General features: G+C 43.6%; 1 protein-coding gene across 2 annotated transcripts; it reads right to left on the bottom strand.

Moving 5' to 3' along the window:
- Positions 1-3494: 3494 nt before the first annotated feature.
- Positions 3495-13679, bottom strand: LOC119657643 (mucin-17). 2 transcript variants are annotated; one of them, XM_038064649.1, is made up of 8 exons: positions 13464-13679; positions 13230-13397; positions 13031-13175; positions 12640-12913; positions 12342-12579; positions 11911-12282; positions 8097-11838; positions 3495-3934 (listed from the first exon to the last, which is right to left on the bottom strand). In XM_038064649.1, exons 1-8 carry the CDS (start codon positions 13504-13506, stop codon positions 3775-3777), a joined length of 5142 nt encoding a protein of 1713 aa, XP_037920577.1. In that variant the 5' UTR covers positions 13507-13679; the 3' UTR covers positions 3495-3774. The 2 variants fall into 2 exon arrangements, with proteins under 2 accessions (XP_037920577.1, XP_037920576.1); XM_038064648.1 differs by having other exon boundaries at positions 8097-12282.
- Between the last annotated feature and the right edge of the window lie 170 nt (positions 13680-13849).

The following is a 13849-nucleotide window of genomic DNA, read 5'->3' as shown; positions in this document are numbered from 1 at the left end:
CAGGACTTCCCATATTGCTTAGTCGTCGTCAACTCGAACGTAATATTCAATAGAGGCATCCCCTAATATAGGGTAAAAATCCTAAGGTGGTAGTGTAATTTGAGAAACTTCATTTGATTGGGAATCAATAGGAAATCCACATTTCCGACAACAAGTGAAAATGACGTGTTCACACTCCTCCGTGCTTTCTCAACAATCAACATAGCTGTGAGAATAGATATGGAAGGCTTATTATCATTTTCAACGCTCTTTTAAACTATCTTCACAACCTCATGACGGCAAAACGTTTCGAGGGCTGTTGCTTTGATGTCGTGTTTGGAGCAAAAAAAAATAAGTTCTATCATACATTAGACGCTGTTCAATTGTCCAGGAACCACCAGATTTGTCACTTTTTACGTTTCATATCGCTATTTAATGATAGCAGCTATTCATTAAAAAACTCTGTGGTCATCCACGTCTTCTGCTTCGATCTGTAAGTTGTTGGGAAATGATTGGATGGCTCTAAAACACCTAGGCTTTGCGGTTCTTCCGATGATGAGTGGCTTCAACGTTTCTGAACATTCCATGTTGACAGCCAATATAAACTTCAACCTTTCCTTACTGTGTGTTTCCTCCGGCATACATTTTTAAAAATAGACCAGTTTCATCAGTATTAAAAATGTTGCTAGGTTTATAATTTTCAATTAGTTGAGCCAATACTCCACGCTAATCAGAGGACACTCCTTCATCAACGCTTACTCTTCCGCCACACAATTTTTTTTAAATAGACACCATTACTATTCTTAAAATTGGTCAGCTACCTCTCACTGGCCATGAAATTGGAAAGTGTTGCGTACACAACAACTCGGACCTCACGTTGGGCGTCTCTTATAGATTATGATTATGATATAGATTATGTGATTTTGGTATGGTAACATGGGCCTAAACACTGCACGTCCTTGTTCGTAGATCCTAGGTGCACAAAACAGCTAACGAGCGAGGTCCTGACTACTTAAAATATTCTGTTTGAAATCTGTTGAGTCCTAAGTCCGCATCCGCTTGTGTCGGACCGGACCAAACCACTTAAACTAATTTTAAAAACTGAACTCTATAAATTGAAGAAATGTTGATTCCCCTAATTCTCAACCCACGCCACTGAACGTAATACCACTCTGTAATTAAAATTAGGGGGCTAAACGAGGTTTTAGGTTTGTTTAGGGATTGAAGAATTCCATCCACTTGATGTCGGACCGGACGAAATGGAGAGCAACTTACTCCCACCCGTTATGGTCCTCGGACTCCTCTTTTTGGATCTAATACCCAAAATTCAAAAATCCCTAAACAAAAATTATCTAGCCCCGGCCAAGCTTTAGTCCGAACTGTGGACAGATTTACGTTGAATATAATTCGCACTCTTGTCGTGTCTTGCGAATTATAAAAGGGAGCGTATAATACCTGCTAACCGCTTCGGTCACGCTGCTCCCAGGGCAGAGGTGAGACAGCGTCTGATGAGTTACCTCTGCCTTGCTACGAAACCGTACCCGTCTTCATCCCTCTTTTGACCCTTTTAAAAATTTTGCTATATCGCTGCAATAATGTTGTCACAATACCATAGAATAAAGGACAAGTGAATGGTATGACTTATTTAACACATACACATTACCAACAGAACCATCTTTCACCCTAATATTCTTACATAAAAAATTCACCAAACCTTTCATACCTGAAGCACCGCCCTTCTGATTTCCGACTTGTTACTATTGATTTGGAGTTCAAACATACGAATTGCTATATCTATACAAACTTTTCACCGATACAGCCTACTGCTTGATCACAGTAACATTGACGCGATGATCCGTGGGCAATCATATAATATTAACAAAGCAGGCTCCACAATCATTTTTCCATTAACAATGTCATTCAATGAGACCTCAAATTCTACTTCTAAATAGGTATCTGACAGCCAGTATCGGAGAAAATGTAGTTAAATTACACTTATCAACTGCAACTGCAACTAAAATTAGTTTGCATATTTTTTAGTTATCAAGGGCAACTTGTTTTTCCAACTATAGCACTCGTAGTTGTCAAGACAACTGTACCTGCAGAAGTTAAAGAAAAGAAGTTTTTATTGGATAACTACCAACTGTAATTAAAACGTCACAGAGCCAAAAATAGAATTCTGCAGAATTGTAGTTGACGGTGCTATAGGTTTCTGGCGATGTACTTCAACCGTCTCCACGATTTTCTAGGAAGCTCGCATTCCTCCTCCACTGTTCTACGCTATATGTTCTAGAGCGACAGGGATAATGGGTTTCACTACATGGCTTAACTCGCAATGTAGTTGTCGCTCGTCCTTGTTTGACCTATCCTTTGTCAGTTCCGCTTATTTAGTTTCTACGCCAACCAAATTTTTCATTAGTTATTGTTTCAATCCAAAGATCCCCAATGACATGACGAACAGATGAATTGATAAAAGTTTGAACTTTTCGACTAACAGTAACAGTGGCGGTCACTTTTCATGCATTATTCCCATATAGTAGCGCAGAGAGAACATTCTCACGGACCAATCACAATCAACTTGATGTTAGTATTGTATTGAGGTTGTATTTGAAGATTTTGAACAAAACAGCGAAGGCGAATTTAGCACTGCTAATACTTCCAGCGAGTGTCCGGGTGGCTCAAGTGGTTACAGCGCTGGGCTGCCGTAACGAAATCCCAATCTGGTGGCAGAGGGATTTGTTATCGCGACTGGATGTCGAATACCAACCGATTCAGTTGCGAATGAGTGCCTGAGTCAAATCAGGGTAATAATCTTAGGCGAGCGCAATGCTGACCACATTGCCTCCTACAGCGTACTGTAGTGCAACCATTACGGTATTGAATGAAGTGCTCTAACTTTTTGTTGGTGTTTGTCTTTAGTTCAACCCTGCTACCTTTTTTCAAACATAGAGCCATTTGGCCAAGGTCCATGACTTGCTGAGAGAGCAAGCAGATGCCACCAACGTAGTCGGGGTGTTTGAGGAAGCATGACATAGTTGATGACAAAGATAATTTCGTATGCTACTGCTGCTGGTTTTCTATATCATCCACAAGAGAAGGAAGAGAGGGTTAGCAACGCTCTGCTCCTTTGCGTCACCAAAACTGCCTCCTCATTACATGTCCGAGCAAAGTGTTGCCACTCACCTTGCACTTCAAATTCCCCCATCCTAAACTACTGCTTTTACTACCACCATTCTTTCCAGAGTAGAAAAGCATCCCGTGTTAAATCGCCGCCACTCCTACTCTTCAGCGATTTCAGGAAGGCTTAAGACAGTGTGTCAGTGAGTGTAAAATGCTTTACGCAGGGGGGCCTTCCGAAGAAACGTATAGCTTTTATCAGCTGTGCAGCAAGCACCCCAATATCCATGATGCAGTGCTGACTTGAGCACGAAGTCTTAGATCGGGAGGCTAACACTTATCCAACTCGACTATCGCACAGTCTGTAATACACTCAGCATAATTAAGAAGCCGAAACATACTGTACTTTGTACATTTATTTTCATTTATCCTTTTTTTTCAAAATAATCGAATCAAAACAAAATTTACATAGGTCATCAAAATAACGTCCCTTATAATAGTCATCCTAATTTATAAAAAATGACAAAATAAATAAGTCAGTACATTCAATAGAGTATGCACAGAATGCTTGCTCTTAAACTTAACTTGTCTCCTCGCGAAAAAAAGTAACGCATGATCCAACGTTCAATAAATATTTTCATACTTAATAATAACTGAAAAATTGTCTTATGTAAATCCTTATTCTGCCGGCTCATTTCCATGTATGTGAGATAATACAGCGAATATGTCCTCAGTATTGATAGGCGCTTGGGTGTCGGACGTCGTATTAAGAGTCATTGTGAGATCCGTTTTTGACGATTCAACACTGGCTGCTGTCTCTCTGACTGACTTTAATGGGCTGAAATATTAAAAAAGCACATAAAAATACAGTTCGCGGTAGAATACGCTTATGACCTATGAGAGAAGTATTCGATAGAAAGGAAAATTTATGATTAAAGTTAATAATGATTATGAAAAGAAACGAAATATCGCCGCCTGAAAGATCTGGGTGGAAGTATCAGCAAGATCCGAAGGACCCAGAAGAACGATCTCAGGTTTGAGTTAAACAAAATCCAGCTTGGGCAAAAATGAAGGGTTTCGCACCCAAGTGAAGAACACGCTTGGGGAGAACGTCACAGTTCGGGCCCAAAAGCATGAAACCTATGTATATACATTGCAAGGACCTTGACGAAGTGACATCCAGAGAAGAAATATGCACTGCATCAAAAGAGCAATTTAAACTGGAGGAAAATTCTGTGGTAATATTCAAACGACCACAATGCGTCCACCAGTGCAGACAGCGCATGCGAGAGCAGGTTTCATTAAAGAGGTGCTTGTTTGGACACTTTGTGAAGGCATACACCTGTGGTATTGATAGATCCGATCGATGCAGAAAGTATGGGGAGAAAGGACATATTGCCAAGGAGTGCAATAGAGACCCCAAATGCGTCTGAATGGTATTTATAGTGATTAATTATTTGAAATAATAAAAACTTGCTTTTCCTATTCGCTAGTGTTGATTTATATTTTGCAAACACCGACATTTCATCAGGACTTGTTAGCACTGATAACGGGAACAACTGGTTTCCGAAATATCGCAATTTGCAAAATATAAATCAACACTGGCGAATAGGAAAAACAAGTTTTTATTATCCCAAATGCGTATTGTGTGAAGGAAAGGAGAGAACGGATAACCGGCATATTGCCGGAAGTGGTAAATGCGCGGAATTTTGGAAGGTGTTGACTGCAATGGAAAAATGAGGTTTAATCAAATAAACTTCAATCATTGCATCTCGATGCAAGGGGACGAAGTTCAAGGGTGGTGGCCGGTGACTTCAACGCTTGGGCCAGGAAGGCAGGAAGAGTAGCTGAAGTCTATTAGAGGCTTTTGTTTAGCTGGATTTAGTTTTGCGAGAACTACACCAACAGCGATTACCATGTAATCATCTTAGAACTGAGGAGGCAGCCGACACTATAGCTAAAGCCGAGAAGGGCATCAGGCTGGTCTCAAAAAGCATTGGACGAGGAAAGCTTCTTGGTGGCTAGGCTAACCTACTAAGGCATGAAGAGAGAGGTCTCCATGTCACGCAATGCATTGCCAAGACATGTGACGCATTCATGCCTAGGAGGTGATCATTCCCCGAGCCAGATGAACGGCTCAGAGAGCGATAGGTAAGAGTGATCAGATACATACGAAAGGAGCATGCTTACAAGGTAGCCCACAAAAACCTCAAGAATGCCATTCAGCAAGAGGAAATGCTTTAAGAAGCTCTGCTCGTAAGCGGATGTAAACCCGTGGGGGCGCGCCTATAGGATTGTGATGGGATGGTTGAGAGGCCGGCCATCCCCATAATGTGTCCTACTTTCTTGTTGAAAATCATGCAGGGGCTATTCCCTCAGCAAGAGAGGGGTACTGACACATTTCAGAGATTTCTGGAAGTGACGGCAATTTCTGTAGTAACCACGGACGATCTGTTGGAGATCTGCAGCAGAATAGCTGATAAGAACAGAGTCCTTAAGTTCTTCGTAAAATCCAGACTGGACATGTTCGCTGAATTGTTCGAAGGGTGGATATCCAAGGGCATATTCCCTACAGCATGGAATCGGCAGAAGCTGGTATTGCTGCCTAAAGCTGGTAAACCTGCATATGTCTTTTAGATACTATTGGGAAAATGTTGGAGTGGGTTATTTACAACAGATTACTCTCGATCGTCGAGAGCTAAGGAGAGCTTTCAGCTGGGCAGTATTGGTTCCGTAAAGCCATATCAACCATTGATGTCATCAAAATGGTTACTGGTTTGGCCGAAAATGCAATTCAAGGAATAGGCAGCACCAGCAAATTTGAGTGGTAGTGACCCTGGACGTGAGGAATGCATTTAATTAGGCCAATTGGAACCTTATACGATAGTGCCTGGCCACGATTGGAGCTTCCACCTATCTCGCAGCTATTGTCGGTAGCTACTTGCACGAACAGACGCTCTGGTATGGCATTGATGATGGACCTCGAAGGTTCCGGAGGAGGTCACGGTGGTGCAACACAAAAATGCGTCGTTCACCGCAGCGATCAGCGAAAAGGGCATCGAGGGCTGATACACCCGATGTGACACCTGGGAAATCAATTGAAGACGAAGCCCGTCGCCTTAAAATGCAATCGATCTGAAGATATAGTCGCAAAGCAACATAAAGGGAGCAAAGTATGCAAGGGATGCCAAACAAACTCTATAAACGGATAAACAAACTCTGCAAACAGGTAAGCAAACTGACACCGCACATTTGGACCAGCATTGAGGGCAACCTAACGCAGATAGTCATCGAGCATCTCTTGGACGACCAAGGAGAACAGAGGGGATTCATCCCCTGCTTCGATTATTCTCAAATGGTTCGTGGAATCCCTGTTATAGTATGCGGTACGTGCGTGGCTAAGATCAGCGACGCCTGGGATTACGTAAAGCTGATGGCGATCCCAAAGAACGAGATCCCCAGGAAACCAGCGGCTCGCATCTGGCTGCCGACAATCAGCATGGATAACGACAAACTCGTTCAATCATTGCGCCTTCAAAACCCCAGGATTCCCATGGACCACTGGATGGCTATGAAGGAAAGTGTCTGAAGGCAATGGAAAAGGCGGATTATAGAGTGCGGTTAAGAATAAAGAATGCAAAGCTGAAAGTGTTTCGCTCCGAGAAACCTAACAATGCCTTGGATCCAGACGACATCACAAACAAGCTGTTAGAAAAAGTAAGAAATCGACGGTCCGATGGGGACTGACGAAGCACAAACATTAGCGGCTGTTAAGGGTGGAATCTGCTGGCACTACTACTTAGCAGCTGCAGACCACAGTGAAAGGTCACCACCTGAACAAAGTCAAGGAGGATTTTGCCCCCCTATAACAAGATCTAATCGCAAGAACTTTTTTGCTAGGCGCATGCAAATGCATACAATATGACTCACCATACCGCCAAACTCAGAATACCCTACAGTTCGCATTGTCGAAGTTACGGAGAGGAGGAAGAAATCCTCAAGCACTCTCTTTATGATTGCCCGACTCTAGCTAGAGCCACGCTAAACACTAGATAAACCATTCTTTGAGGACTTCAAGGAAATCTCTAGCTGAAGGATGTGAGAACTGCTCTCCTTGATAAATGCTAGGGACTAGCTCTGAAGATCTGACCCGGGATTCTGATCTTCTTGCTCTTAATACGGCAGTCTTAGGAGTGTGGCATCGAAAGGGCGCAATACAACGCTAATTCGGCTCTTCGGAACGACTACTGATATCTATCTACTCGAAACCGTCTGTAGTGCCCCAAGGACGACGACACGGCGAATATTGAGTGAGATGTTAAACACGATTAAATTGAACCTGATCACCTTTATCCTCTGTCTAAAGAAAAGCAACACCTTTAATATCGGCGGTTGATAACCACGAGATTGTTTAAAAATTGACCATTAAATATCGGGGATTAATGATCAATGCTAAGCTGAACTTCACAATGATTAACAATGAGGGAGGCATGGATACCCTAATATCAAGCTAGGAGGAAACCTAGCATTGGTAGTCCAAAGCTCATGGAGCTCGTGACCGAGATGATGCAGTCCACATTATCTAGTCAGGAACGCTGGTCAACCTGTGAATTCGTGGCGTGCATTGAGAATTGGTTTGGCAGAAAACGTGAGGAATAAGATTACCACATGTGACAATTACTTAATGGACTCGATAATTGTGGGAAACCTTGGCAGCGCTCTGGGTAAAATGAGTCTCTCGAATGTTTTGCATACGTTGCTACGTTGCACCATGTTCGTTTGCTCGAAATTAATAGAGTAGAGACGAATGTTGAGAGAATGGACAGAGGATCCTATCAAATATTCGATAGGGGAAATAACCGACACATGTAGGGGTAAATTATTCGGAAAACGAAGTACCAAACCTTAGCAACACAGAACGTAAAACTCCAATGGAAACATAGAAAAGAAAATAACAAGTATAATGTCGCTGCAATAAATTATAAAAACTAACGACTAACCTTTTCTTCTGAATCTTGTTGCTAACAACACTCTCCGTCTTGAGTTTATTACCCACAACCTTCTTTGACGCAGCTTGTTTGTATTTAATTGTGATTTTTGGCTGCAAATGTGGAACACTCGCATTTTTTTGCCGAGGTACATCAGTTTCACTTTCCTCCGATTTAACCTTCTTCGCCCTATTTGCCACTGATTTTGGTTTTCTCTTCGATGCTGCTGTCGATTTTTCCTCAGTAGCCTTTGTAACTTTTCCAACGAGCGCCACAGATGGTGAATTGGAGAAAAGTTCAATTTCATCTGAGACAACAATTTGGTGCGGTGCTCCGTTGAGATAAATATTCATAATTGAACTCGACAGATTTTTCATTTCTTCCGATGACATTTGAGGTTGCGTTGCACTATTGGACTTTGATGCGTTGTGGGTGATTTGCAAATATCGTAATTTATCGTTCTCATCAATAGTATCCAACTCGCAAGCATCGTATGGATCCACATCCTCTTCCTGATCAGATGAAGATGACCCAGCAGGAGCTGCAAATTCGAGCGATGTATCTTGAGCACATGTCTCCGTAGTTGTCGGTTCTATTTCCCTTAAATTCTGTTTCTGTTCGTGGGTTTCTTTTTCGGGTATTATTTCTGGGATTTCCTCTTTTTGTGAAGATTTCTTCTTCTCTGGAGAAACCCTATCCGCGTCAGTGGCTTTACTCTGTTCGTCTTCCTTCAACTGTTTTTTAATATTCTTAGTTGCACCCCTGGTAACCGGTTTATGTGGCAAATCCAATTTCTCTTCTGTTGGCTCGGGAGCAGCTTTTTTAGGATTTCTTCGACGACCTTTGGCATTAGTTTCAACTGATTGCTCCACATTCTGTTTCTTCAACGAAATAGAGTCACTTGTGGTACTCGGTGGCATCGGGTTTGCGGAACCCTTCATCATATTTGTGAGTACGAATGCTGCCTTCCGAACCTCCATTGCGTCAGCACTATCTTTTGAGTCCTCATCCACTTGCAATTTGGGAAATTCGTCTGTCTCAACAATGTCCGAAGGTGTAGTCGGTCTGCATGTTAATGCCGATTTTTCTATATTTTTATGTGATAAATTCAATGAGGTCAAAAGTTCAATTTTTGTTCGATTAGGCTTTGGTACTTCGACTGGTTTCTGTAGTTGTACGATGGGAACTTTCTTGGTGCGGATATGGGTAGTCATTAGCCTTCCTTTTGGTTTGACCAAAGCCACGTGACAAGCACGCTTTGTCTCCATTGAGGCAAAATCCTTGTGTAACTTCTCTTTTATACGAAGTCGTTTCTCTTCCAATGATTCAATCCGTTTCGTTTGCATTGGTTGAGCCACTGCCTTGCTTTTAATTTTGTCAACAACATCAGCGAGTTTCTTGTCAGTTTTGTCCGAATTCGAATTTAAGTTGGTTTGATTTTGAGCCTTTTTCGGCGTAATCCAATTTCTTATCGGGTAACGAACTTCACCGTCGTCATCTACAATTCCTTTAGTGTCGTTGTTAGTGGCGTCTGATGCGTTATTCAATCCAGGCTCAACCCAAGAGATATCATCATCCTCTGATTTAGCGCTGTCTCCGCATTCTGAATCAGACGAACTTGAATGGGAACATGAACTGGAATCTGAACTAGTTGAACCGGACGCGTTGCTAATATCTTTCGAAAGGCCGTCACTTAAGGTATAGTGCGGCGACGCAGTAAGCTTCGCCGGTGAGGCGATATTCTCAGGCACATGGTGGCATTTTATGATGTGCTCACGAGGCTCAGTGGGTTTGTTGATTGCTGTGACAACTGTTTGATTCGAGGTTTCCTCCTGTGAAACTTCACGACTCTCCTGAGTTTCGGGTATTGATGATAGCGGAAAAACTGACTTCTCTCTGGCTTTCTTTCTATTTTCAGCCAACATAGCGTCGAATTGCTTATCTAGGTCATCTGATTCATCCGGTCGATAGTATGAACTCCCAGAGGAATAATCCGTTGGGTTGTTGCTGTAGTATCCGCTACGAGGTGTATCCTTATCAAACGGCGTAAGACCCGAACCAGGCGTTATTGCATAATTTGGCGTTGGTAAATCTGGATTTTTGCACATGGAAATCTGGCCTCGAAAAGAAGTCAACCGGATCATTGGAGTGGTGTTACTGTCTGGTATTAGGAACCCAGGTGTAATAGGTACTCCCACGGCATCTAGTTTGTATGGAGTATCTAATAACAGGCCAATGTTATTTGAGCGGCTTTCAAGTAACGCTTGCGCCAATTTCACTTCTTCTGGAGGGTTAATTCGTTCAGGAGCTTTACTAGGACACTGCGCAGGCTGAACAACACTTTCTGATGGAGGCTTTGGTGACTCGCACTTTGCTGGTTGTTTGAAAACGACCGACGGTTGATCACGCGGAGAATCTACCACCTTAGACTTCTGCTTAGCCGGAGATTTGCCTACCTTTATTGGCGTCGATATTTTGAATTCAATCAGAGCTTTTTTGGCGGATTGCCTTCCAGGAGAGGGTTGCACTGGCTCCGCTTCCCGTTCTTCGCTAGGCTTTTCCGGCTCAATTTTCGCAGGTTCAGGTTGATCTTCTGTGGGCGAGTGCCCTGCTTGAGCCTTTTTGTTACGCTGAAAGGGTCGTAGTTTGCGTCTTCTCTTCCTTGTTGAAGGTGGAGGCGGCTTTGCAGCTTGTTCTGTTGCGCAAACTGCTCGGAGATGTTGATCCCACTTGCCGGGTGCAATTGATCGCATCCGCGCCCACTCTTGCATTGGATCGCTTGGCACTTCTGGTGAAGCAGGTTTTTGCTCCTCATTCGTGCTGTCTTGTTTCCGCCGCTTTTTGGTACTTTTGGTTTGAGCCTCAGATGGTCTTTTGATTGCAGATTTCTTTTGTTGCGGTACATCGCCGCCAGTTTCAGATGAGGTCTGCTTCGACAACACGCGCACGCAGGAGCGCCGATCTTCACTTTTACGCCTCGGAGTGTCAGAGATGGTTTGATGAATGACAGTAACATCAGAGGTTGTCTTAGCAAAGCCATTATTGCTGCTGGAGTTCGAAGACTCGTTGGAAATGGTGATCACTTCTCCGATAATTTTGACGTCTTGAGGCTTCTCAGTTGGCTCTACAACTGCAGTTGGTATTTCTGTTGGCTTAGCTTGTGATTCAGGTTCCAGAAGTTCAGTTGGAGGGGGTTGTGACGGCTTTACGGTAACTTGCACGTCGGAAGCACCTTTTGGAGGAGTAAAATTTAACACTCGAACGTGAGATGACCTGCGTCTGGGTGTTGAGAGATTCTTTGCTAACGCACTGGATGCAACACCCACACCAGGTGTGACCTTTTCTCGATCGGTGATCTTAGACTCCAACGACACTGGAACCGACGACGCACCCGATATCAAAAGCGTAGGTGCAGACGGACCAGGAACGGCAATTTCGGTGGTCGTTGGCGGCGCGTTGTTTGGCATAATACTCACACTCACTGCCGATGCCTCCACACACTTTTGGTTAACTGGAACCGAAATAGACGCAATATTCGGCGGTAAAATACTAACAGCCCCCAAGTCTGGAGCTTCAATTATACTTCCGACGTGGACACTACTGTAGCATGTAGGGTCGCTGGTCGTATTCAAGTAGATGGTGTTCATGTCATCAGACATTAGGAACGGAATGGTCTGCCCAGTGGCCATGTCAATCAGGAGATTGTCACTCAATTGGCCCAGAAGCTGGCTGCCCGTGCTGCCTAGAAGTGAGTCTGAAAGCAGGGGAGTACTTGTGAACATCGTGCCGTTTGGGCTCTGGACCACCACCTTTGAAGTCGACATACCCGAATCAAGAAAGGACGAACTCGCCTTCACGTCTGCTACGTTTGTGATGCAATTGGATGGGGTGAACGGTGGCGGTTCCTGCGAATTTTTATTTGTGTCCTTAGGAGGATCCCCTGACACATTTGCCTTGACTGATTCCACAGAGATGTTTGCTTTGGATGTCTTTGAAGAACCTTTCGGTTTAGGAGGCTGCACGGAAACATTCGATTTGCGAGATCGAAGGCGTTGTTTGAGGGTGGGTTCACTGAGCGGCGCTTCAGCGGGAACCTCAGGTGCTGGTGTAGAGCTTGCTCCAGAAGTTGTTTGTATCGGGCTGTACTGCGTCGCCTGGTTAGTTTTCATCGGCTTCACCTCGGATGTGTTGTTTGACACTGTGGAAAGGAGTTCCTAAATTCCCGTAATACAAGACATACTCGAAGCCTGAACTTACAAACAATACTTTCGACTAAATCATCGAATCTCGGATCTTTCTCCGTTTCGTCGAGGATGCTCTTTATCATTTCTTCAAATTGAACCGCGATATTGTCTGACGGCTTTTCTGCGTCTGGTTTTTCCTCAGAAACAACCTTTTCTGGAGTTGGCGCTGGCCCCGACGATAACTTCTTGTTGATATTTTCCACCAATTTGTTCTGGAACTCAGCATTTTCCAGTAAGGCCGCGGATATAGCCTAGGGACGAGAAAAAGATCAAAATAAAAATGAAAGCGAAACTCAAAAGTTCATACTTACTGGGAAGTTAGGGACAGGCGCGGTATCAACCAAGTCTTCATCTGCAGGAGTCGCCTTTCGGTTTGGTTTTGGAGATTTATTGCTGGCTTCACTATCTGATGAGTGGGAGGCAGCGCAACGAACTCCAGGTGTGTCCTCGTCTGTCGACTCGTAGTGCCTGGGTTTCTTACTCGATGAGCACTGGGGAAACGATCGACGCAAACGTGGCGAAAAACCGGGAAGATCTTTTTCTTGGGTCGCCTCAAATGATGGACATTCCGACACTGTCTTCCTCCTGAAATCAAAACCATTTCAATCAAGTCTACCCAAACAATTCGGTCGCCCGTTACGCGGAGGGCAGTGGAACACATCACACCCTTGGAAACGGATTTCCATTGGTTGTCATCTTTACCTTTTAATTTTCTGATCATCATCTTTCCTTCCCGCGCAGTTCTCCTTAGCGATTTTCAAGAGGAGACTGATCTTTGCCAGGAGGGTGCCGTGTTTGGGGAACCGACTCTGCTCCTTTTCCGGCAGCGAATCAATGAACTTTACAACTGGAAGAGATGACTCTATTATATTACACTTAAAGGAGGAACGCGCCAACTGACCTTCGCACTGAATCTCGCAGAACTCCGTGATGATGTCCTTGAGGTGATCATGCCGCAGAGAGAACGGCCAGAAGCCTTTCCGGACGAGCTCATTTTCTTGCACTAAGTACGGACTGGTTTTGCAGAACAACCGGGCGGCCGCATCTAATTTACTATCCCTGAGGTAACCTGCACAGAAATATTGCAATAAACACCGATCTAGACGCAAAAACAACTGAAATGTCATTGTCTAACCAAGAACCAAACGCGCGATGTCATAACTCCGAACCACTTCCATTCTTTTTCCAACTTCTTGGAGTTATCACGTTCCTGTACTTTTCACACGCTAAAGACACAATTGGAGACACATAATTCTAATAATTTCAACGCTAATTCTTGAAATAACACTGCCGCACTCAAACGACTGGCTTCCTATAGCACTGAAGTCCTCAAGCACGAATTCAAGCGAAGCAAAACATACAAAAGGCGGCAAAATGACATTTAGCTTAATGTGCTGAATGAACTGCATTACCAGTGATATGAGCCGTGATATAAACCAATCAGACGCAAAGTTCTAGTAAAGTTTCATTGGATCATGAGTTAGAAAGGAAAATTCACGAATGTTTAAGTCTACAATAAGA

The sequence above is a fragment of the Hermetia illucens genome, chromosome 5, assembly GCF_905115235.1.
Source record: "Hermetia illucens chromosome 5, iHerIll2.2.curated.20191125, whole genome shotgun sequence".
In the NCBI taxonomy this organism is placed as follows: domain Eukaryota; kingdom Metazoa; phylum Arthropoda; class Insecta; order Diptera; family Stratiomyidae; genus Hermetia; species Hermetia illucens.
The sequence above is the reverse complement of the archived record's forward strand: the minus strand, read 5'-3'. Positions and strand labels throughout refer to the sequence as shown.

What these genes read in the sequence shown, in the direction of transcription:
- LOC119657643 (XM_038064648.1), bottom strand. Translation starts at nt 13,506, where the DNA reads ATGGAAGTGGTTCGGAGTTATGACATCGCGCGTTTGGTTCTTG. An exon ending in CTGCGAGATTCAGTGCGAAG is followed by an intron (nt 13,176 to 13,229) that starts GTCAGTTGGCGC and finishes CATCTCTTCCAG; the next exon opens with TTGTAAAGTTCATTGATTCG. An exon ending in AACAAGATTCAGAAGAAAAG is followed by an intron (nt 3,935 to 8,096) that starts GTTAGTCGTTAG and finishes TTAATATTTCAG; the next exon opens with CCCATTAAAGTCAGTCAGAG.